The sequence below is a fragment of the Oncorhynchus tshawytscha genome, linkage group LG16 (genome assembly GCF_018296145.1).
Source record: "Oncorhynchus tshawytscha isolate Ot180627B linkage group LG16, Otsh_v2.0, whole genome shotgun sequence".
NCBI lineage: Eukaryota > Metazoa > Chordata > Actinopteri > Salmoniformes > Salmonidae > Oncorhynchus > Oncorhynchus tshawytscha.
The window spans coordinates 9,818,713-9,845,115 of NC_056444.1; the positions used below are offsets into that span (position 1 = coordinate 9,818,713).

At 40.1% G+C, this 26,403-nt stretch overlaps 3 protein-coding genes across 3 annotated transcripts in view; all 3 read left to right on the plus strand.

The window, feature by feature from the left end:
- Positions 1 to 860: 860 nt before the first annotated feature.
- On the plus strand, positions 861 to 8,117 carry LOC112243258 (myelin-associated glycoprotein-like). Its single transcript, XM_042298752.1, has 8 exons — positions 861 to 1,004; positions 1,229 to 1,303; positions 4,738 to 5,124; positions 5,254 to 5,559; positions 5,696 to 5,962; positions 6,691 to 6,769; positions 6,883 to 6,940; positions 7,316 to 8,117. Exons 2-8 carry the CDS (start codon positions 1,255 to 1,257, stop codon positions 7,586 to 7,588), a joined length of 1,419 nt encoding a protein of 472 aa, XP_042154686.1. The 5' UTR covers positions 861 to 1,004; positions 1,229 to 1,254; the 3' UTR covers positions 7,589 to 8,117.
- Positions 8,118 to 13,207: 5,090 nt separating this feature from the next.
- The window catches only part of LOC112215288 (sialic acid-binding Ig-like lectin 7), an 18,664-nt gene continuing 5,468 nt past the window's right edge, over positions 13,208 to 26,403 (plus strand). Inside the window, exon 1 of the mRNA XM_042298750.1 lies at positions 13,208 to 13,287. Within this exon, the coding sequence (XP_042154684.1) occupies positions 13,239 to 13,287 (49 nt within the window). The 5' untranslated portion in view covers positions 13,208 to 13,238. The remainder of the gene's footprint in view (positions 13,288 to 26,403) is intronic.
- On the plus strand, positions 21,103 to 22,116 carry LOC121839591 (vascular cell adhesion protein 1-like). The gene is made up of 3 exons (XM_042298753.1): positions 21,103 to 21,254; positions 21,416 to 21,688; positions 21,825 to 22,116. The coding sequence occupies exons 1-3, from the start codon at positions 21,122 to 21,124 to the stop codon at positions 22,091 to 22,093; spliced, it is 675 nt and encodes a 224-aa protein (XP_042154687.1). The 5' UTR covers positions 21,103 to 21,121; the 3' UTR covers positions 22,094 to 22,116.

Sequence of the window (26,403 nt, forward strand, 5' to 3'; positions counted from 1 at the left end):
TGGCTGGCTCCCTCCTGTGTCACCCGCAACATTCTTTTCACGGCACTTCAATAAGAAGCGATTTTGGAAGCAGGTCAGCAGCAGGGATTACTGAACGGCCCCAGATAGCATATGATAGAAAAATGTGTAGAACTGATTGTAGCGTTAAAACTGCATGAGGTGCTATAAAACAACAAAAATATAAAAAATAATTTTCTCTGCACCATGGCAGAACGTGTTGAAATGAAGGAAAGTAAGCTCAGGGTCCCAAATGCCCTCATCCAACCCTGGTTAGGAGACCATTTTCCCTAAACCTGACTATTTTACCTGACCTTAACCTTAGGCTCTTAACATGCTAAGATAATTCTCCTATCCTGCTACATGAATTCTCATAAACATGTTACGAAAAAGTAAATTCTGTTTCAAAGTGGAGTGAAAAGAGTGTCTCTGTGGCATCCAGCCCACCAGGCTCCTCTTTGCAAATAGACTTCAAAGAGGAAGTTGGTGTCGGAGAAGTTGAGAAGTGTGTGAGAATCACTCAGATACAATTACAGTTACTCTGTTTCATACCAAGTCTGTTTTTCATGTTGAAACATAATGTGACAACCTTATGTTTTGTATCAAACTCTAATTTAATAAATGTAACTCTTGAATAAATGAATAGTGGATTTTGGTTCATGATTTAACTATATGTTTAAATCCCACACACATTCCCATTCAGGCCTGGGAGATAGAGGAGAGGGAGATGGTTATAATGCCTGAAAGTTTCATTTGTTCTATTTAACAATGTGTCGGGGGCGGACTTAGTGATTTGGGGGCCAGTTTCAAAATACTGCTGACCTGTCCTACCCCGAGAAAGGGACAATAAATACTGAAGAATTGTTTGAAAATCATTTCTCATCTATTAGGAAGTACGTCACTGTTGAGATGTGAGATGTGCCACATGAATTTCAGCACTTTAGTTTGTCAGACCACACTATGTGTGTGACAGTTTCTGCTGTAGACAGTTTACGTTACCGTCTAAGGCAAGTATCGACTTCTTCACTATATTTCTGTTAATTTTAATGTTCAAAATAAATTCAAGGAGATTAATTCTGAGTAATGAGATTCAATATGTTCTAATGTACTGCTGTTTGTTCATGTATTAGCTTTACAACTGAAGGACATTGTGTATTTGATATGGAGATGGTTCATTGTGTTGTGTGAGTTAAGTTACTCCACCAGTAAGTGTATGTTTGTACTGTTTCAGGTGATCAGTAGTGTGTGAGTTCTCACATGGCTTGTCCTGAGAACATGTTTTTTCTCATTGGCCTCTTTATATCAGGTGAGTCTTCCACACAACAACAACTAGTTATGAATCAGAGATAAAGGAATAACCACAAGTCATTATATTTTATGGGATGTGCTATATTCCAGCTTTTTAATTGTGTAGAAAAGTGTAAAGTTAATTCCTGATTAGTGTATTTTAATTGTCTGGATTCAAACAGTCTTGTCAAAATGTATTTAACATATTTTTGATACTGAATGTAATCAGATAGTCAATCAAAAGCTGATATTGGATAAATGGAACCTGAACAATTACATACTTATTTAATTTAATACTTAAACAAAGTTAAGCAACACCCAATGTCCCCGTGTGAAAAAGTAATTGCCCCCTTATACTCAATAACTGGTTGTGCCTCCTTTAACTGAAATGACTCCAACCAAATGCTTCCTGTAGTTGTTGATCAGTCTCTCACGTTGCTGTGGAGAAATTTTGGCAAACTCTCCTGTGCAGAACTGCTTTAATTCAGCGATATTTGTGGGTTTTCAAGCATCGTTTCAAGTCCTGTCACAATATCTTATTTGGGATTAGGTCTGGACTATGACTAGGCCATTCCAAAACTTCAAATTTGTTGCTTCATATCCATTTTCATGTAGATTAGATTGTGTGTTTTGAAATGGAGGCACAACCAGTTATTGAGAGTAGGGGTGAATTACTTTTCCACATAGGGGAATTGGATGTTGCATAACTTTGTTCATTCAATAAATTAAATAACTATACATTTATTTAGTCATTTGTAAACTCAAGTTTCCTTTATTTAATATTAGATTTTGGTTGAAGATTTGATAACATTCAGTATTAAAAAAATACAAAAATAGAGAACCATAATGGGGGAAATACTTTTCCACTGTATGTTCATGTGAAACCGACGTCAGTGTGCGGCTAACAGTATAGCTTCCACCACTGTCCCTGTCCCCATACCGGGCTCAAACTAGTGGTCATCTGCTCACAAACACATGTGACCTCACTCTTTGATGACAGACAAACCAATTGAAAAATCACATGTTCATTGAAGTAAGTCTATATTATTATTATTAGTAGAGACTATACCGTTGATGTGTATAAACCATGGATCGCTGATTCTATGTAACGGCCAATGAGAGACTATGAAACCACCGGTCTCTATATATGGTACTCCCCAGAAGAAGCAGTCCTCCATAAGAATTAATGGAATTCTACAGTATTTAAATCAAATGTTTCAAGGACTTTATTACATGTATTTAAGTATGTTGTTGTAGAAGGGACAGTAAAGTTAGTACTCTATAAATAAAATACTTTAACATCTTCACATGTTTATTTATTTTATTTGTTATGTTCAGGTGATATAAAAAGCATTATCTGGAGCACACCCAGAGAAAATGACTTATTGTTTAGAGGTGCTGACTAACCCAGGAAAATGACACTGTAAGGTGCTGACTAATGGTGAAAACACAAAGAGAGTTGCACAATCTATATATATATATAAACTCCCAGTAATTTATTGGGTAAAACACCAACGTTTCGGCATCACTGTTCCTTCTTCAGGGTAAAGTCATGAATGCTTGAACCAGGTTATGTAGACAAACAGTGCAATTAGTGCAACCAATGACAATAGTGAGGAGTCTGTCATAATTATGAGCTTAATTTGAATGAATTGAGTGAAACTGTTAATAAACAATAGTTTACAGCATATTGAATATATTAGCCTATTGTTTTCATTAACATTAGCATAAGATTAGCATCAACATACATTATTGTTGAATTTAATTTCACATATATTTCTTGTTTCCAATTTCATAAAATGGTCTTACAAGTAATCTTTTGGTTAATCAATAATGCACAATAAGCATCATCAACAGGGGGAACATATTGGTTGTACGCTGATAAGCTGAAGAAAGAATATATTCATTTATAAGACTTGTTCATAAAACTAATTGTTTATAAGAAGGGCCTGAGATCAAAGTCAATATTCTGACCAATAGGGGTCAATGTTTTAAAAGGGAAATCCAGTAGACCTCCCTTTGCAGCAGTAGGATCTCCATGTTACCTCCTCTCCTTGGTAGAGCAACATGCTCAATACCTGTATATTTGAGGGAGGAGATGGGATGGTTAGCTTCAACAAAGTGAGCTGCTACTAGATAATCAGTGTTCTTACAGCTATGCATTGTTTTAAATGTTTTTTGTTTGTAATGCGTTGGCTTCCCCACATGAACATGTGATGAGACAGATTACTCCATTTATCTTGCAAGAGATGATATCCCCTAACAGGGATGTTTCCACCTGTATGTGGGTGTCTGAAGAAGGATGTTTTTGTAGTGCTATTGCACTGTGAGCATGAGCCACATTTGTAGTTCCCATTTGGAATGGGTGTCAAGAGTGTCTGAGTGGGCTCAGGGGGCAGGTCAGATCTCGCTAAGTTATCCCTAAAATTGCGACCACACTTATTGACCACCAGTGGGGGTACCTTGAAGAGGATTGCTTTCATTTTCTCTGAACACTTGGTTTACTTAGTGCAAAAGACGTGTAGTTTTTAGCAATTCCTCTCTTGGTTTATGAGATATTTTCATCGTTGCAGCATCAAGAGTTTCTTCCTTGTATCCTCTGATTTTGAATTTATTTTTCATTTTCTTAGCATTGCTCTCAAAATCTGACTGTTGGCCACAGATTGTTTAACCCTGCATAACTGGCTATATGGTAGACCATTCCTGAGGGAAGGGGATGCATACTATCCCCACGTAGCAGGGTATTGAGGTCTGTTGGCTTTGTGTACAAATCTGTATGTAATGCATCATTCTCTTTGATGATCCATAAGTCCAGGTAGTTTATTTTTCTCTCAACAGTCTGCATGGTGAATTTGAGATATTCAGAGCTCTCGTTTAGCAGAGTTTGGAATTCATTTAGTTCCTGCTGACTTCCTTCCCAGAGCACAAAGACATCATCTATGTATCTCTTCCATGAGAGGATTTTAGAAAGTAGGGAGTGTGTCTCTGTTTTGTAGATGAGTGCTTCCTCAAATTGTTCCACATACAGGTTCACATAGTTGGGGGCAAAGGGGGAGGCCATGGCTACATCCTGAATTTGAAAGGAAAAGCTCTGACTCAAAGATGAAGTAGTTATTGCATAATACCAGTTTAGTGAGTTCCAAGATGCGATCATTGGCTGGAGAAACAGTAGGGTCACTCTACTGAAGGAAGTGTTGCAGGTCACAAAATATAATTTAAAAGTCTGCATTAAGGTGTCTGTAATAGAATATACTTGTCTAAAACGAATATAGACATTAATAAATGCATTTCTATAGCTTCCAACATCTGTTTTACACTGGAGGAGGAGTAACAAGATGGCTGTGCAGTGGCTTCCAAACAGAGGCTCCTGTCAGTCATCTAGGGTTAATACATATCATTGGACTGAACTGATAATATATCAGAACCTCCCTGATGTTGTCCTTTATGTTGCAGGTGTTTTGGCCTGTTTTGGTCGACGAGATTTGATCACCACAATGCCAGATAGACTGGATGTACTGACTGGCTCCTGTGTGCAAATCCCATGTTCATTTGATGTTCCTGACCAACATAAGGATAAATTTAAAAGCACAATACCAACCTTTGGAGTGTGGATAAAAAAATATCCTGATGTTCATCAGTATCCTGGAAATGTGATTTTTCACAGTAATGGGAAAGTCAACAGATATCAAGGAAAGATAACTGGAAACCTGTCCCAGAAGAACTGCACCACAGTCTTCTTCAATGTAACCACCAGTTACTCTGATATATACTACTTCAGGATTGACGGTCAACCATACTGTGCAACAGATCCTGTAAAGTCTGTTGAAATAGTTGTCAGGGGTAAGAGACAATTGAACTGTTTACCAATTATTTTTTTCCAGTTTAGATTCCTTGCATCAAAGATAAGAGTAGAACAAGTGGACAGTTTAACTATTAGTGTAAAATATATTTATCTACAATGTATTACAGATTTTCCTTCCAGTCCCATCATTACTGTCTCAGGTGAGGTGAAGGAAGGGACCCCTGTCAGTTTGAACTGCTCTGCTGTCGCTCCCTGTCCCGAACACCCCCCTGAGCTGACATGGACTCTCCCAACACAGTTCACAACTGAGAACCAACTGCAGGAGAAACCAGACCAAACCAAATCAGTTCTCTCCACGGTGACCTTCACTCCGTCATATCTTCATCATGAGAAGAACATCACTTGTACTGCAGTCTACCCAGTAGGGACAAGCAACAAGACAGCTGAACATAACATGATGCTTAACGTTTCATGTAAGATTTAGTCACCGGTTCCTGAAGAATAGATCATTCTATCATGTTTTCACTGATGATTGTAATAGAGTGGTTTTGATGAGACTATTCAATATACCATATCCAGATACATTGTAAATGAACCCCTCTCCCCCAGTCTCTCCTAAGGACACCTTGGCCTCCATCAGTCCAGCTGATCCAGTATTAGTGGGCAGCTGTGTTAATCTGACCTGCAGCAGTACAGCCAACCCTCCTGTGACAAACTTCACCTGGTTCAAGATCAGTGGGGGTAAACCAACACAGGTAGCATCTGGACTGAGTTACACCCTCAATGTGACATCTGGTGATGGAGGACTGTACTACTGTGAAGCAAGAAATAGTCACGGCTGTGGGAAGTCGAATGAAGTGCAGCTGGCTATAAAAGGTAAAATGGGCACGTAGGGCACAATCGTAGGTTAGATATACAATATATATTCAAAAGTATGTGGACACCCCTTCAAATGCGTGGATTCAGTTATTAAAGCCTCACATGTTGCTGACAGGTGTTTAAAATCGAGCACACAGCTATGCAATCTCCGTAGACAAACATTGGCAGTAGGATGGCAACATTCACTACCGAGTTCCAAACTGCCTTTGGAAGCAATGGCAGCACCAGAACTGTTTGATGAGGGCTTCATGAAATGGGTTTCCATGGCCGAACAGCCGCACACAAGCCTAAGATCACTATGTGCAGTGCCAAGAATCAGCTGCAGTGGTGTAAAGCTCACTGCCATTGGACTCTGGAGAAGTGGAAATCCGTTCTCTGGCGTGTTGAAAATACGATTCACCATCTGGCAGTCCGGCGGACGAATCTGGGTTTTGACGGATTCCAGGAGAACACTACCTGCCCCAATGCATAGTGCCAACTGTAAAGTTTGGTAGATGAGGAATAATGGTCTGGGGCTGTTTTTTTCATGGTTTGTGCTAGGCCCCTTAGTTCCAGTGAAGGGAATTCTTAACGCTACAGCATACAATGACATTCTACATTCCATATTAATGCCCATGATTTTGGAATTGATGTTCGACGAGCAGGTGTCCACATATTTTTGGTCATGTAGTGTACTTTAGAGATCTTTTTGTGAGAATTGACCACAATATGTGCTGTATTTTCAGGTCAAGAAGAGGTTATTGGGGTTGCAGCAGGAACTCTGGGGGCCTTTTTGCTTATCAGCCTGATCAGTCTTTTTGTATGGTAAGAACTATTCCTGGCATCAACACAAAACAATTTTATTTCTGCTGTGTTTGTGCTTTTGCATATGAAAACCCTCTCAGTGCATTCAGAATACCTTTGTAAATGTCTTCCAGGAGGAGAAACTCGAGGCTCCACGATGGACTTGAAAGGACAGACAGTCCACAGGGACAGGTGGGAATAAGGCTCAACTTACAAAACCATCTACAAAGTGTATCTAAGGAAGTACTGAATTAATGCTGAAACTATTTAAAGCCATGAGGTTAACATCATTTCAGAGGAAGTTTAGGGGAGATGACCACACCGAAAGCAATGCCACATCCTGTAAGAACATGGAATGATAACAGAATAGTTGTTGGACTTTGACAGTGTTTTGTTTAGATTGGAGCTCATTTGTTGACAAAATGAAATTCTTTACTCATGTCAGTTTAATTTAAATTTTCATTGTCATCCACTCAGTATGTGTTGTGTAACCTGCTGATCTTAGAGTTTAACCATTACTGAGCTTAGAGCTTTACACCTGTTCCTCTCTCTGTGTTCTCTCCACAGAACTCCCCGGTTGGGACAGTGTGTACTAACCAGGCCACAGCCGGAGAGGAACCAGAGGAACCTGCAGAAGACCAGCCTGAAGAGATCCACTACGGTGACATAGACTTCTCCAAACTACAGACCAAAGAGACCCCAGCTGCAGCCCAGGACAGGGTCCAGGGACAGGAGAGTGAGTACGCTGAAGTCAATGTGACTGGGAGAGGGGCTCAGGAACCACCTCTTAACAACCTAGATGGGCTTTATGCACAAGTGAATAAAAGAGGTGGATGTTAATTATTTTTCCAATGGGTATTAAGTGTTTTTATGTACAGTATTGTCATTGTGTATCTGTTTCTATTGGTACTTTTGTTACATTTATAATTGTGTGCTCTTTGATTATCTGCATATTTGTAGAATTTTCTGGGATGAAAAGTGTTTAACTGTTACTATAGTGGTGATATGATGATGCAGGCTACTCTTTATTTTAGACCATTTATTTTGAGTGTTGAGTTCACAGAGCATCTGTTTAATGGGTTCCAGTATAGAGGAACTGCTGAGTTCAACTAGCTCACTGAAGGCAGTTTAAGACCATATAAAGTCAATGATGACTGAGGAGAGAAGACACAGTTAGTTGGAGAGACAGTGGTCTGATACAAGACAGGAAGTTGGTGCAGGAAGTCTACATGATGGCAGAATGGTGTTAACATTTACTAGTCACTGTTTATCTTATTATTTTTATGTTGAGTGTTAAAACGAAGAAACAATTGAGACTGCATTTCAGGTTGTTTATTAATTGCACTGTAATTAAAACCTTTACATTCAATTTCCATGAAATCTTTTGGTCTTATTGGTCCAACATTTAACATATCTCATTAAAGTGTATTCAATTGAGATTTTGTGTCACTGTTCTACACACAATGTGGAATTATCTTTTTAGACATAAAAATGAAAAGCTGAAAGTCAATATGTATTCAACACCCTTTCTATGGCAAGCCTAAATAAGTTCAGGAGTAAAGATTTCCTTAACTTGTCACATGAGTTGCATGGATTCACTTAGTGTGCAATACTAGTGTTTAACATGATTTTTAAATGACTACCTCGTCTCTGCACCCCACACATACAATTATCTGTAAGGTCCATCAGTCAAGCAACATTGAATATCGCTTTGAGCGTAGTGAGTTTATTAATTACACTTTGGATGGTTTATCAATACACCCAATCACTACAAAGATACAGGCGTCCTTCCTAACTCAGTCGCCGGAGAGGAAAAACACTGCACAGGGATTTCACCCACAGGAGGTTGGTGGCACCTTAATTGGGGAGAACGTACTGTGGTAATGACTGAAGCAGAACAGGTGGAATGGTACCAAATACATCCATCATGTTTTCCATGTGTTTGATTCCATTCCATTTGCTCCGTTCCAGACATTATTATGAGTTGTCTTCCCCTCAGCAGCCTCCACTGGTTTCACCATAAGGTCAATGGTGACTTTAAAACAGTTACATAGTTTAACGGCTGTGATTGGAGAAAACTGAGGATGGATCAACAACATTGTACTTACCCCACAATACTAACCTAAATGACAGAGTGAAAAGGAAACAGAATAAAAAATATTCCAAAACATGCATTTTGTTTGCAATAAGGCACTAAAGTAAATCTGCAAAACATTTGGCAAAGAAATTCACTCTATGTCCAACACAACATATCACTGAGTACCACTCTTCATATTTTCAAGCCTGGTGATGGCTGCAATATGTTATGGGCATGCTTGTCATCAAGTGTTTTAGGATGAAAATAAATGGAATAGAGCAAAGCACAGGCAAAACTAGAGAAAAACCTGGTTCAGTCTGATTTTCAAAAGACACTGGGACACAAATTCACCTTTCAGCAGGACAATAACCTAAAACAAAAAGCCAAATATATACCAGAGTTGCTTACTATGACAACATTGAATGTTCCTAATTGTCCAAGTTACAGTTTTGATCAGCTTGAAAATCTATGGCACAACTTGAAAATGGCTGTCAAGCAATGATCAACAACCAATTTGAAAGAGCTTGAAGAATTTAAAAAAAGAATAATGTGCAAATATTGTTCATTCCAGGTGTGCAAAGCTCTTATAGACTTACCCAGAAAGACTCACAGCTGTAATCACTGCCAGAGGTGATTCTAAAGTAACAGTTTCATTTCCGTCCCTCTCCTCACCCCTACTTGGGCTCGAACGAAGGACCCTGTGCACACATCAACAACTGCCTCGCATGAAGCATCGCCCCACAAAAGCCATGGCCCCTGCAGAGCAAGGAGAACAACTACTTCAAGGTCTCAGAGCGAGTGACGTTACAGATTGAAACGCTATTAGCACCCCGCTAACTAGCCAGCCATTTCACATCGGTTCACATCACCCCCCTTTTGACCTCCTCCTTTTCCGCAGCAACCAGTGATCTGGGTCAACGAGTCAACAGCATCAATGTAACAGTATAGCTTCAGTCTCTCTCCTCGCCCCTAAATGGCTCGAACCAGGGACCCTCTGCACACATCAAAATCTGACACCCACGAAGCATTGTTACCCATCACGCCACAAAAGCTACAGCCCTTGCAAGATTGAATCCTACTAAGATTGAATCCTACTACACCTGCTCCGACGCTCGTCAAATGTGGCAGGGCTTGCTAACTATTATGGACTACAAAGGGATTCCACAGGTCAACATTCACAAGGCCGCAGGGCCAGATGAATTACCAGGATGTGTACTCTGAGCATGCGCTGACCAACTGGCAAGTGTCTTCACTGACATTTTCAACCTGTCCCTGGCTGAGTCTGTAATACCTACATGTTTCAAGCAGACCACCGTATTCCCTGTGCCCAAGAACACCAAGGCAACCTGCCTAAATGACTACCAACCCATAGTACTCATGTCTGTAGCCAGGCTGGTCATGGCTCACATCAACACCATCATCCTAGAAACACTAGATCCACTCCAATTTGCATACCACCCCAACAGATCCACAGATGACATAATCTCTATTGAATTCAAAATGCCCTTTCCTACTCGGACAACAGGAACACCTACGTGAGAATGCTGTTCATTGACTACAGCTCAGCGTTCAACATCGTAGTGCCCTCAAAGCTCATCACTAAGCTAAGGACCCTGGGACTAAATACCTCACCCCGCAACTGGATCCTGGACTTCCTGATGAGCCGCACCCCAGGTGGTAAGTGTAGGCAAAAACACATCTGCCTCTCTGATACTCAACTCGAGGGTTCCTCAGGGATCCGTGCTTAATCCGCTACTGTACTCCCTGTTCACCCATGACTGAGCGACTCCAACACCATCATTAAGTTTGCCGATGACACAACAGTCGCCTGGAGTCGCCTGATCACCAACAAAAAATGAGGCAGCCTGTAGGGAGGAGGTCAAAAACCTGGCAGTGTGGTGCCAGGACAACAACCTCCCCCTCAACGTGATTACGACAAAGGACATGAACGTGGACTACAGGAAAAGGAGGGCCGAGCGGGGCTGTAGTGGAGCAGGTTGAGAGCTTTAAGTTCCTTGGTCTCCACATCACCAACAATCATCATTATTATCATTATCCAAACACACCAAGACAGTCATGAAGACGGCACAACAACACCTCTTCCCCCTCAGGAGACTGAAAAGATTTGGCATGGGTCCTCCAACCGCAAGGCGCTACAGGAGGTTGTGTGTATGGCCCGGTACATCACTGGGGCCAAGCTTCCAGCCATCAAGGACCTCTACACCACGTGGTGTCAGAGGAAGGCCCTAAAATGTATATATTATTTATTTTTTAATGATAGATACTTTTTAAAATTCTATTGAATTTTTACCACTTTTTTCAATTTTGTGGTATCCAATTGGTAGTTACAGTCTTGTCTCATCACTGCAACTCCCTTACGGACTCAGGAGATGCAAAGGTTGTGCGTCCTTCGAAACACAACCCAACCAAGCTGCACTGCTTCATGACGCAAAGCCTGCTTAACCTGGAAGCCATCCACAACAATGTGTCAGAGGAAAGACCATAACCTGGTGACGTGTCAGCGTGCACCTGGCCCGCCCCATGAGTCGTTAGAGCGCGATGGGACAAGGACATCCCTGTGGGTCAAACCCTCCCCTAACCCAGACGACGCTGGGCCAATTGACCCCCCTTTTTTATGCTGCTGTTTATTATCTATGCCTAGTCACTTTACCCCTACCTCCTTGTACATATTACCTCAATTACCTGGACTACCCTGTAACCTGTACCATATTCTCCCCCCTGGAAATCATGTTACAGGAAGGTCAAATAAATAAATATGCTGAACACTATATGAATCAATCTAAACTGAATCTGAACTTTATTCTTAAATTTCCCCATTACATGTCTATTTTTCAAGTGTGTATTGTTGGGAGTTATTTTGTCTGCTTTTGTTTTGAGTGTTGATCAAGAGACACAAATGAGGCTGCATTTGAGGTTGTTCATTAATTGCACTGTAATAAAAACCCACCTGCTGGGTAAAGTACGTCCTCAGCTCCTGGGTCTCCTTCTCCCTGAAGGCCTTGGGCAGGTCCAAGAGGGTTTATAATCGAAGGGATATATCCTTGCAAATGTAGGAGAACTTGTGCAGCAGTTTGGGAGAATTAACGTAGCAGGTTAGGATAATTAGATTAAGGTAAGAAAAAGGGTTAGGGTTAGCTAAAATAAAACATACAATCAACTTAAGAACCTCAATTTGACAAAAGCTGTATCCCATCTAGACATGACCGCCGGGGAGGTACACCTTGCCCTGCAGGTTGATGGCTCCCTCCTGTGGCTCCCAGCCACCATGCTCTTCTTGGCAGATAGAAGTGATGTAATGAAAGAGGAAGTGGGTGCAGGAGAAATGTGGAAGTGTGTGATAATCCATCAGCTACAATTATAGTTACTCTGTTTCTGACAAAGTCTGTTTTCCATGCTGAAAGATAATGTCAGAACCGGGTATCTTTTACTGAACTCAAATTTAATTGATCAAGTTGGATGGATTTTGGTTGATGATGAAGCTACAGAAAAAAAAATCTCACACAAATTCCCATTCAAGCCTGTGAGATAGAGGAGAGGGAGATGGTTATGTTGCAGAACGTTTCCATTGTTGTATCAAGGGAGGACTTGACTACTTGGGGGCCTGTAACAAAATGCTGTAAAGGGGTCCCCTTCCCCCTAAAAGGGTTATTTACCCACCACACATACATTAACTGCAATGAATATTATTATCCCACAATGAAAAATATATTGTGTATAAGTGTTTCATTTCTGGCAGTAATGAAATGTATATAGGCCATATAATGCTGTTGAGTCAGTGGCTGACACACACTTTGTGTTTAGAATTAGTCAGTGGGCAGCTGGGGCCCATTTCATTTGAAACTGGTGAAACATGGATCAGGCCAACTCTGCAATGTTTCAAGTGACTGAAACTAATTGTTCTGGAGTAGAAGGTTCATTAGAAAATTACAATGTTCTGTACACTTCAATTAGCATACAATGTTTTCACAACTGATGTTGACACCCATCACATAGACTATTCAACATCCTGTCATATAAATGCACTTATTAGGAAGTATGTCACTGATGAGATGTGAGATGTGCCACATGAATTTCAGCATTTTAGTTTGTCAGAACACACTATGTGTGTGTGACAGTCTCTCCTGTGGACCGTTTACATCAGTGTAAGGCAAGTGTCAACTACTTCACTATCTTATCTTTATATTTTAATGTTCAAACTAAATTAAGGAAATGAATTACAAGTAATGACATTCAAAATGTTCAATGTACGGCTGTTAGTTCATGAAGAACTGAAGAACCTATGTGACTATGGACTAAAGCTTCAATATGATACAATATGTGTCATGTGACCTACTCTACCAGGACGTGAATGTTTGTACTGTTTCAGGTGATCAGTGGTGTGTGAGTTCTCACATGGCTTGTCCTGAGAACATGTTTTTTCTCATTGGCCTCTTTATATCAGGTGAGTCTTACACACAACAACAACTAGTTATGAATCAGAGATAAAGGAATAACCACAAGTCATGATATGTTATGGGATGCTCTATATTCCAGCTTTTTAATTGTGTAGAAAAGTGTAAAGTTAATTCCTGATTAGTGCAGTTTATTTATGCTGCAGTAGTTTATGTGTCGGGGGCTGGGGTCAGTTTGTTATATCTGAGTACTTCTCCTGTCCTATTCGGTGTCCTGTGTGAATCTTCTAATTCTCTCCACTAACTGGTTCTTTCTCTCCTTCAGCTGAAATTAGCTCCAGGACTACCTGAAAACTCCTGCTGTCCCCAGTCCAACATGCTTTTTTCAACTTGCTGTGGAGGACCATTTTGACATGATGACTCTTGCTTTCCCCAGTTGGCCATGCTTAGTTTCAACTTGACATTCAATCTGCTCCAGTTTCAACTGAACTGCCAATTATTATTGGACCATGCTGGTCATTTATGAACATTTGAACATCTTGGCCATTTCTGTTATAAAACAGCCAGAATGAGGACTGGCCACCCCAACAACATATGCTTCTCTCTCTTGTCGGAGGAATATGACCATTAACTACCTGACATAATGACTTAAAAAGTCCACCTGACCGTGCTGCTGCTCCAGTTTCAACTGTTAAATGCCTTATTATTATTGAACCATATGGTCATTTATGAACATTTGAAATCTTGGCCATGTTCTGTTATAATTCAAATTAAGGATGCCACCCCAATGCCTTGTTCCTTTCTAGGTTTCTTCCTAGGTTTTGTTCTCTATGAGCTTTTCCTAGACCATGTTTTTCTCATTGCTTCTTATTCACACAACAACACTTTAGAATCAGCTGAATAACAGAAATCATGATATGTTAATAAATAAATTAAAGTTAATTTGATTTGCATTTAATAGTCTGGATTCAAACTGGGCCGTGAAACGTTTTTTCCCCTTTCAAATGTTTCTACTTTTCCTTGTTTTAAAGTAAATGTTTGATTTTATATCAGATATTCAATCTAAAGCTGATATTAGATAAATGGAACCTGAATGAACAAATAACACAACATTTACATACTTATTTCATTTATTTCTTAAACAAAGTTATGCAACACCCAATGTCCCCGTGTGAAAAAGTAATTGCCCCCTTACACTCAATAACTGGTTGTGCCTCCTTCAGCTGAAATGACTCCAACCAAATGCTTCCTGTAGTTGTTGATCAGTCTCTCATGTTGCTGTGGAGGAATTTTGGACCACTCTCCCATGTAGAACTGCTATAACTCAGCGACATTTGTGGGTTTTCAAGCATGAACTGTCACAATGTCTCACTTGGGATTAGGTCTGGACTTTGACTAGGCCATTACAAAACTTTACATTTGTTGCTTTTTATACATTTTCTGTAGATTGTGTGTTTTGGAATGGTGGCACAACCAGTTAGTGAGTGTAAGGGGTCAATTACTTTTTCACACAGGGGTATTGGGTGTTGCATAACTTCGTTAATTAAATGAATAAAATAAATTACAATAAAAAACATTTAAACTCAGGTTCCCTTGATCTAATATTAGGTTTTGGTTGAACATCTGATAACATTTAGTATTAAAACAACTCTAAAATAGAGAAAATCAGAAACCGGGGAAATACTGTTTCATGTCACTGACTTTAATATCTTCACATGTTTATTTTTTATTTGTTTTGTTCAGGTGATATAAAAAGCATTATCTGGAGCACACCCAGAGAAAATGACTTAGTGTAGAGGTGCTGACTAACGGTGAATACACTGTAAGCTATAAAAACAAAGAGAGTTGCACACTCTATATATATATATAAACTCCCAGTCATTTATTGGGTAATACACCAACGTTTCGGCATCACTTTTCCTTCTTCAGGGTAAAATCATGAATGCTTGAACCAGGTTATGTAGACGAACAGTGCAATTAGTGCAACCAATGACAATCATGAGGGTTGTGTCACAATGATGAGGTTAATTAGAGTGAATTGAGTGAAACTGTTAAAATGATAGTTTACATCATATTGACTATATTAGCCTGTTGTTATCATTAACATTAGTATAAGATTAGCATCAACATACATTATTGTTTAATATAATTTCACATATATTTAATATATTTAAAATGTTGTTACATGTAATCTTTTGGTTCATCCATAATGCATAATAAGCATCATCAACAGGGGGAACATATTGGTTCTACGCTGATAAGATGTAGAAAGAATAGATCCATTTATAAGACTTGTTCAAAAAATAATTGTTCATAAAAAGGGCCAGAGATCAAAGTCAGTATTCCTACCACTAGGGGTCAATGTTTTTAAATAGGAAATCCAGTAGGCCTCCCTCTGTTGTAGTAGGATCTCCATGTTACCTCCTCTCCTTGGTAGAGCAACATGCTCAATACCTGTGTATTTGAGGGAGGAGATGGGATGGTTAGCTTCAACAAAGTGAGCTGCTACTAGATAATCAGTGTTCTTACAGCTATGCATTGTTTTAATTGTTTTTTTGTTTGTAATGAGTTGGCTTTCCACATGAACATGTGATGAGATAGATTACTCCCTTTATCTTGCAAGAGATGATCTGAACTACATGCAGACACGTCATTTAATTGTAATTTCATACATTTTATCCACATACAGGCAAAGCAGTTTCCACATAACTGCAATGAGCTTGTTAGTCCCTCTTTTGTCAGTCCCCCCATATCCCCAATCCCACCATATAGCAGCATCAGCGTAGTATAATGTCCAATAGTCAATACTTTCTCTTCTCTCTCTTAACCATCTGGTCCTTTCACCTCTCAATTCCTGATCTTGTCCTCCAGAGCCTTCAGCTCTCCCTCCACCTGTTGGGGGAGGTCGGCTCCCACCTGCTGGGTAAAGTACGCCCTCAGCTCCTGGGTCTCCCTCTCCCAGAAGGCCTTGGGAAGGTCGAAGAGTGATTTGTCCAAATTTAGTTTTCTTGCAAGATTAGGAGTATTAGGCTGCAGGTTAGGAGAATTAACGTAGCAGGTTATGATAATTAGATCAAGGAATGGAAAAGTGTTAGGATTAGCTCAAATGCTAAAAGAATTTGACGTTAACTTTACAAAAGCTTTATCCCAACTAGACTTGACCGTTGTAGAGTGAGCCCATGTCCAACTTGCCTCCCAGTACCTGTTGGTCGTGGTCTCGGGTCATTATTTTCACGCCACTTCAATAAGAAGTGATTTTGGTAGCAGGTTAGGTGCAGGGCTGGACTACAGAACGGCTCAAGATAGTAATTGTTCTATTTAACAATGTGTCGGGGGCGGACTTAGTGATTTGGGGGCCAGTTTCAAAATACTGCTGACCTGTCCTACCCCGAGAAAGGAACAATAAATACTGAAGAATTGTTTGAAAATAATTTCTCCTACACATATTAGGAAGTACTTCACTGTTGAGATGTGAGATGTGCCACATGAATTTCAGCACTTTAGTTTGTCAGACCTCACTATGTGTGTAACAGTTTCTGCTGTAGACAGTTTACGTTACCGTCTAAGGCAAGTATCGACTTCTTCACTATATTTTCTCTTAATTTTAATGTTCAAAATAATTGAAAGGAAATTAATTATGAGAAATGAGATTCAATATGTTCTAATGTACTGCTGTTTGTTCATGTATTAGCTTTACAACTGAAGGACATCGTGTATTTGATATGGGGAGAGTTCAATGCAATGTGTTGTGTGAGTTCAGCTACTCCACCAGTAAGTGTATGTGTTACAGATACAGATATCCTGGGTGTGTGTGTGTATCCTGTGTCTTTTCTCTCATTCTCCCCTCCTCACAGGTGGCAATCATCATTCCCCAATCAGTCACCATTCAATCATCAGTCAGTAGACACACCTCCTATTTCCATTAACCTATCACATCCCCTTTCCCTTGGTTTGAAAACCCAGTTGTTTCCTCTAGAGCTCAATCTCTCTGTCAATCTTGCTGTCAATATCTCTGTCATACAATCTCTATGTAGTTCTCTTGTTTGTTTTAGCATCTCCAGATCACTTTGTTCCCACCTGGACAACTATAAACACCTGGGTGTCTGGTTAGACTGTAAACTCTCCTTCCAGACTCACATTAAGTATCTCCAATCCAAAATTAATCTAGAATCGGCTTCCTATATATAGTGACGCATCCTTCACTCATGCTGCCAAACATACCCCCGTAAAACTGACCATCCTACCGATCCTCGACTTCGGTGATGTCATCTATAAAATAGCCTCCAACACTCTACTCAACAAACTGGATGCAGTCTATCACAGTGCCATCCGTTTTGTCACCAAAGCCCCATACACACACTGGCTACAGGTTATCTACAAGTCTCTGCTAGGTAAAGCCCCGCCTTATCTCAGCTCACTGGTCACCATAGCAGCATCCACTCGTAGCATGCGCTCCAGCAGGTATATCTCACTGGTCACCCCCAAAGCCAATTACTCCTTTGGTTGTCTTTCCTTCCAGTTATCTACTGCCCATGACTGGAACGAATTGCAAAAATCTCTGAAGCTGGAGACTCTCATCTCCCTCTCATCTCCCTCACTAGCTTTAAGCACCAGCTGTCAGAGCAGCTTACAGATCACTGCACCTGTACATAGATCTGTAAACAGCCCATCTATCTACCTATCTCATCCCCATACTGTATTTATTTATTTATTTATTTTGCTCCTTTGCACCCCAGTATCTCTACCTGCACATTCATCTTGTGCCAATCTACCGTTCCAGTGTTTAATTGCTATATTGTAATTACTTCGCCACCATAACCTATTTATTTCCTTAACTTACCTCATTTGCACTCACTGTATATATACTTTTTTTCTTTTGTTCTACTGTATTATTGACTGTATGTTTTGTTTATTCCATGTGTAACTCTGTGTTGTTGTATGTGTCGAATTGCTATGCTTTATCTTGGCCAGGTCGCAGTTGCAAATGAGAACTTGTTCTCAACTAGCCTACCTTGTTAAAGTAAATAAAGTTAAAACGCTGAGCTGTAGTCAATGAACAACATTCTCACGTAGGTGTTCCTTTTGTCCGAGTAGGAAAGGGCATTTTGAATGCAATAGAGATTGCGTCATCTGTGGATCTGTTGGGGTGGTATGCAAATTGGAGTGGATCTAGTGTTTAGTGTTTCTGGGATGATGGTGTTGATGTGAGCCAAGACCAGCCTGGCTACAGACATGAGTACTATGGGTTGGTAGTCATTTAGGCAGGTTGACTTGGTGTTCTTTGGCGCAGGGAATACGGTGGTCTGCTTGAAAAATGTAGGTATTACAGACTCGACCAGGGACAGTTTGAAAATATCAGTGAAGACACTTGCCAGTTGGTCAGCTTATGCTCAGAGTACACATCCTGGTAATCCTTCTGGCCCTGCGGCCTTGTGAATGTTGACCAGTGGGATCCCTTTGTAGTCGATAATAGTAAGCAAGCCCTGCCACATCCGACGAGCGTCCGAGCCAGTGTCGTAGGATTCAATCTTAGTATGCTTGAACCAGGTTATGTAGACAAACAGTGCAATTAGTGCAACAATGACAATCATAAGGGTTGTGTCACAATTATGAGGTTAATTAGAGTGAATTGAGTGAAACTGTGAAAAGACAATAGTTTACATCATATTGAAAATATTAGCCTATTGTTATCATTAAAATTAGCATAAGATTAGCATCAACACACATTATTGTTTAATTTAATTTCACATGTATTTAATTGTTTCCAATTTCATAAAATGTTGTTACATGTAATCTTTTGGTTCATCAATAATGCATAATAAGCATCATCAACAGGGGGAACATATTGGTTCTACGCTGATAAACTGTAGAAAGAATACATTCATTTATAAGACTTCTTCAAAAACTAATTGTTCATAAGAAGGGCCTGAGATCAAAGTCAATATTAAGACAGTAGGGGTCAATGTTTTTAAATACCTCCTCTCCTTGGTAGGCCAACATGCTCAATGCGTGTGTATATGGGTGTGTTTTTGAGTGAGGAGATGGGATGGTTAGCTTCAACAAAGTGAGCTGCTACTGGATAGTCAGTGTTATTACACCTGATTGAGCTGCGGTGGTTGTCACTGACCTTAGAGAGCTTTTTATGTCTCTATTTTGGTTTTGTTAGGGTGTGATTTGGGTGGGCATTCTATGTTCCTTTCTCTATGTTTTGTATTTCTTTGTTTTGGCCGGGTATGGTTCTCAATCAGGGACAGCTGACTATCGTTGTCTCTGATTGGGAACATACTTAGGTAGCTTTTTCCCACCTATGTTTTGTGGGTAGTTGTTTTCTGTTTAGTGTTTTCTGCACCTGACAGGACTGTTTCAGTTTGCACTTTGTTTCAGTGTTCAGTTAAATAAAGGTCATGAACACTTACCACGCTGCTCTTTGGTCCGATTCCTCATCAGATGACGACACACGTTACATTGGTCAGCTATGCATTGTTTTAATTGTCTTTTCGGTTGTCCTACGTAGGTTTTTCCACATGGACATGTGATGAGACAGATTACTCCCTTTATCTTGCAAGAGATGATACCCCTAACAGGGATGTTTCCACCTGTATGTGGGTGTCTGAAGAAGGATGTTTCTGTAGTGCTATTGCACTGAGCATGAGCCACATTGGTATTTCCAAATTGGATTGTGTGTCAAGAGTGTCTGAGTGGGCTCAGGGGGCAGGTCAGATCTCACTAAGCTATCCTCAATATTGCGACCACACTTATAGACCACCAGTGGGGGGTCCTTGAAGAGGTTTGCCATTCTATAGTCTGACTGCAGAATATGCCAGTGCTTCTTCAGGATTGCTTTCATTTTCTCTGAACACTTGGTGTACTTAATGCAAAAGATTTATTTTTCTTCTTTGGTTTAGTTTTTAGCATTTCCTCTCGTGGTTTTTGAGATATTTTCATCGTTGCAGCATCAAGAGTTTTTTCCATGTAGCCTCTGAATTTAAATGTATTTTTCATTTTCTTAGTATTGCTGTCAAAATCTGACTGTTTGCCACAGATTTGTTTAACCCTGCATAACTGGCTGTACAGTAGACCATTCCTGAGTGGAAGGGGATGCATACTATCCCCATGTAGCAGGGTATTAAGGTCTGTTGAATTTGTGTACAAGTCTGTTATATGCATCATTCTCAGTTGATGATCCATAAGTCCAGGTAGTTTATTTTTCTCTCAACAGTCTGCATGGTGAAGTTTGCAGATATTCAAAATATAATTTAAAAGTTTGCATTAAGGTTCTGCTGACTTCCTTCCGAAAAACAAAAGACATTCATAAATGCATTTTATCTTCCAAGGATCTGATTTTACACTGGAGGAGGTGTGTCTCTGTTTTGTGCAGTGGTTCCTCAAATTGTTCCACATCATCTAGTTTCTCATATTTGGTCTGAACTGAAAAACAAAAACTCTGACTCAAAGATGAAGTTGAGCTTTATTGGATAATACAGGTTTAGTGAGTTTCAAGATGCAATCATTGGCTGGAGAAACGGCAGTGTCTCTCTACTGAGAAGTGTTGCAGGTCACAAAATATAATTTAAAAGTCTGCATTAAGGTGTCTGTAATAGAATATACTAAAACAAATATAGACATTAATAAATGCATGTTCATCTTCCAACATCTGTTTTACCCTGAGGAGGAGTAACAAGATGGCTGTGCATTTCCAAACAGAGGCCCCTGTCAGTCATCTAGGTTACTACACATCATTGGACTGTGAAAAAACATCAGAACCTCCCTGATGTTGTCTTTATGTTGCATCCGGTCAACAGTGTCAACCAGTTACATAATTAACTACTTCAGGATTGAGACCATTCCGTGCAACAGACATATCAAGGGGAGATAACTGGAAACATGTCCCAGAAGAACTGCACCACAGTCTTCTTCAATGTAACCACCAGTTACTCTGATAAATACTACTTCAGGATTGAGAGTCAACCATTCCGTGCAACAGACCTTGATAAGTCTGTTTCTATAGATGTCAGAGGTAAGAGACTAATTAACTTTTAACCAACTTTTTTTCCCTGTTTATATTCCTTTCATCAAAGATAAGAGTATAACAAGTGGACAGTTTAACTATTAGTGTAAAATATCTTTATCTGCAATGTATTACTGATTTGCCTCCCATTCCCATCATTACTGTCTCAGGTGAGGTGAAGGAAGGGACCCCTGTCAGTTTGAACTGCTCTGCTGTCGCTCCCTGTCCCGAACACCCCCCTGAGCTGACATGGACTCTCCCAAAACAGTTCACAACTGAGAACCAACTGCAGGAGAGTTCAGACCAAACCAAATCAGTTCTCTCCACGGTGACCTTCACTCCGTCATATCTTCATCATGAGAAGAACATCACTTGTACCTCAGTCTACCCAGTAGGGGCAAGTAACAAGACAACTGAACATAACATGATGCTTAACGTTTCATGTAAGATTTAGTAACCGGTTCCTGAAGAATAGATCATTCTATCATGTTTTCACTGATGATTGTAATAGAGTGGTTTTGATGAGACTATTCAATATACCATATCCAGATACATTCTAAATGAACCCCTCTCCCTCAGTCTCTCCTAAGGACACCTCGGCCTCCATCAGTCCATCTGATCCAGTATCAGTGGGCAGCTGTGTTAATCTGACCTGCAGCAGTACAGCCAACCCTCCTGTGACAACCTTCACCTGGTTCCAGATCAGTGGAGATAAACCAACACAGGTAGCATCTGGACAGAGTTACACCCTCAATGTGACTGTTGATGGAGGACTGTACTTCTGTGAAGCAAGAAATAATAATAAATGCATCTCAGTGCAAGAGGCGTCACTACAGTCCCTGGTTTGATTCCAGGCTGTTTCACGTCCGGCCGTGATTGGGAGTCTCATATGGCGGCGCACAATTGGCCCAGCTTTGGCCGGGTTAGGCAGTCATTGTAAATAATAGTTTGTTCTTAACTGACTTGCCAAGTTAAATAAAGGTTCAATTTAAAATTGGAAGAAAAGAAAATGATGGGCTTAGCCCTATTTGGTGAAAGACCATCTTCTGTATACCATCCCTACCTTGTCACAACACAACTGTTTGGCTGAAACGCATTAAGAAGGAAAGAAATTCCACAAATTAACTTTTAACAAGGCACACCTGTTAATTGAAATGCATTCCAGGTGACTACCTCATGAAGCTGGTTGAGAGAATACCAAGAGTATGCAAGGCTGTCACCAAGGCAAAGGGTGGCTAATTTGAAGAATCTCAAATATAAAATATATTTTGATTTGTTTAACACTTTTGGTTACTACATGATTCCATATGTGTTATTTCATAATTTTGATGTTTTCAATATTATTCTACAATGTAGACACTAGTAAAAGAGAGAACCCTTGAGTAGGTGTGTCTAAACTTTTGACTGTATATAATTAGTAGAAAATTATACTACTTCTTTTGAAAATGCAAATAATTTTGTTCACTTATAAGGAATAGGAAGTACATCACATGCCATTGTCCAACTTGAATTGGAACACTTCAGTTTGTCAGAACTTACTTTGCCGAAATTACACAAGAATGTTACAAAACCTCCAGGGCGCCCTATTGTAGCGGGCATTGATGCAGTAACGGCCCCTATTGTAGTGGGCATTGATGCAGTAACGGCCCCTATTGTAGAGGGCATTGATGCAGTAACGGCCCCTATTGTAGAGGGCATTGATGCAGTAACGGCCCCTATTGTAGCGGGCATTGATGCAGTAATGGCCCCTATTGTAGTGGGCATTGATGCAGTAACGGCCCCTATTGTAGCGGGCATTGATGCAGTAACTCTATCTACTTTTGTTGACTTTTTTATTAGACCACTCGCAGAACAGCTCCCCTTCTTTGTAAAGGACACCAGCAGTATGATCTCTATCTTTGAATCTCTTGATCCCCTCCCTGAGAATACCTTGTTAGTTACTTTTGATGTTGAGTCGTTATACACAAATATTCCACACGAGGGCGGTATTGAAGCTATGGAACATTTTCTTCTGCAACGTGACCCTAATGAACTACCTTCCAGTGCCTGCATTATAACATTGGCTGAAATAGTACTCACACATAACTATTTCATGTTTCTAAATTATTTCTTTATTCAGACGAAGGGCACTGCTATGGGATCCCCCATGGCTCCTAACTATGCTAATTTGTATGTGGGTTACATGGAGAAGCAGTCTATTTTCAATCCTCTCAAAAATGTTTTCTTGCCTCACATCATTATTTGGAAACGGTATATTGATGATATTTTTGTTCTATGGAGGGGTGATGCAAAACAGCTCCAGGCGTTCCATGCTTTTCTTAACTCCTGTTCTGATCATTTGAGATTTACTATGCAATCTGACAAACGTCAAATCAGTTTTCTTGATCTTCTGATCTTGTGTGAAGATAATGTTCTATACACTGATCTTTACAGGAAGCCTACTGATCGTAACAGTTTGTTGAGGGCTGATAGTTGTCACCCACTTCCCTTGGAAAATAGTTTGCCCTACAGCCAATTCTGTCGAATCAAAAGAATTTGCAAAAAACAATTAGATTTCGACAGAAATATGGCTGAGACGCAAATAAAGTTCAAGGAGAGGGGCTACAAAAATGATCAGATGAATATTGCCATGGAGAAAATTCAAAACAAAACGAGACATGACCTTTTTCAAGATCAGTCCCGCAAAAAGATGCATTCTTGTGTTCTAACTACCTGCTATTCAAAGCGTTCTGAACAAATTAAGGGAATTGTTCACAAACATTGGCACATTCAAAAAATCCGATGATAGTCTCGGTAATGTGTTTTCGGACCTTCCCTTGGTCGTATTCTCGCAGGGCAGAAATCTCAGAGACCAATTGGTACACTCTGATTTACCACCCCAAGATATTGCAGAACAACATCTATTTGCGCCCCTACTGGATTGAAATTACAAATGTAATGGCTGTGCTCAATGCAATGGCACTTATAAATGTAGATCCTTCAAACACCCACAAACAGGGAAATCGATCCCAATCAAAGGTGTTATTACGTGCTCCACTAAGGCAGTTATTTATCTTATAACTTGTCCTTGTGGTAAAAATGATGTGGGTAAAACCAAGCGCGAATTAAAAGTACGCATCTCAGAGCATCGTAGCACCATTAGGTGTAAATCTTTACTTACCCAGTTGCGACCCACTTCTTGGAGGCAGGCCACTCGATTTCGTCTCTGTGTTATATTGGCATTGAACATGTCACCCTCCCTAGGAGAGGGGGTGACCTTGATCATTTATTGTTAAAACGAGAGGCTGCCTGGATCTTTAACTTAAAGACCCTTGCGCCCTTCGGTCTCAACGTAGACTTTGATCTGAAGCCATTGTTGTGATTATTGTGACTTTGCCATTGTAATTGTTTGTAAGCTTGTGTAGTCAAATGAATTTATGATCGTTTGCTATCCATTTGTTGTTTGTATGCTGTTCTTTGTATGACATTTTAATATTTGATAATTATCCAATGATATTAGGCCACTCTTGGCCATGATTACAGACACCTATGTCTTTTGACACTACATAAACGAGTCATCACGCAGTGTTTGTGATTATACCCTGATGAAGACAGCTTGGCTGCCGAAATGTTGGAAATGACATTTTTGCATCTGAGCTCCTAGAGTGTGTGGCTCTCTTTTATTTTAAAGTATTTCATGTTGAAACATAATGTGACAACCATATGTTTTGTATCGAACTCAAATTAAACTTCTTTTTTATATTTGAATAAATTAATCGTGGATTTGGGTTCATAATTTTACTATATTTTTAAATCCCACAGATATTCCCATTCAAGCCAGGGAGATACAGCAGATACGGGAGATACTGGAGATACGGGAGATACAGGAGATACAGGAGATACAGGAGATACAGGAGATACAGGAGATATGGGAGATACAGGAGATACAGGAGATACGGGAGATACTGGAGATACAGGAGATACAGGAGATACTGGAGATACTGGAGATACAGGAGATACAGGAGATACAGGAGATACAGGAGATACAGGAGATACGGGAGATACAGGAGATACAGGAGATACGGGAGATACAGGAGATACAGGAGATACGGGAGATACAGGAGATACAGGAGATACAGGAGATACAGGAGATAAGGAGATACGGGAGATACAGGAGATACGGGAGATACGGGAGATACGGGAAAGGAGATACAGGAGATACAGGAGATACGGGAGATACAGGAGATACAGGAGATACAGGAGATACAGGAGATACAGGAGATACTGGAGATACTGGAGATACGGGAGATACAGCAGATACTGGAGATACTGGAGATACGGGAGATACAGGAGATACAGCAGATACTGGAGATACAGGAGATACAGGAGATACAGCAGATACAGGAGATACAGGAGATACAGGAGATACAGGAGATACAGGAGATACAGGAGATACAGGAGATACAGGAGATACTGGAGATACAGGAGATACAGGAGATACAGGAGATACAGGAGATACAGCAGATACGGGAGATACATGGAGATACAGGAGATACAGCAGATACAGGAGATACAGGAGATACAGGAGATACAGCAGATACAGGAGATACAGGAGATACAGGAGATACTGGAGATACTGGAGATACGGGAGATACAGGAGATACAGGAGATACTGGAGATACAGGAGATACGGGAGATACAGGAGATACAGGAGATACAGCAGATACGGGAGATACAGGAGATACAGGAGATACAGGAGATACGGAAGAGGGAGATGGTTTTGCTGCCAAAAGTTTATTTTAGCAATTTATTGGGGGCAGACTTAGTGATTCAGGGGCCCGTTTCAAAATGCTGCTGACCTGTCCTACCCCGAGAAAGGGACATTAAATACAGTAGTATTCCTTTAAAATCATTTCTCATACACATATTAGGAAGTACTTCACTGATGAGATGAGAGATATTCCACATGAATTTCATCACTTTAGTTTGTCAGACCTCACTATGTGTGTGACACTTTCTGCTGTAGACAGTTTACGTTACCGTCTAAGGCAAGTATCGACTTCTTCAATATATTTTCTGTTCATTTAATGTTCAAAATAAATTAAAGGAGATTAATTATGAGTAATGAGATTCAATATGTTCTAATGTACTGCTGTTTGTTCATGTATTAGCTTTACAA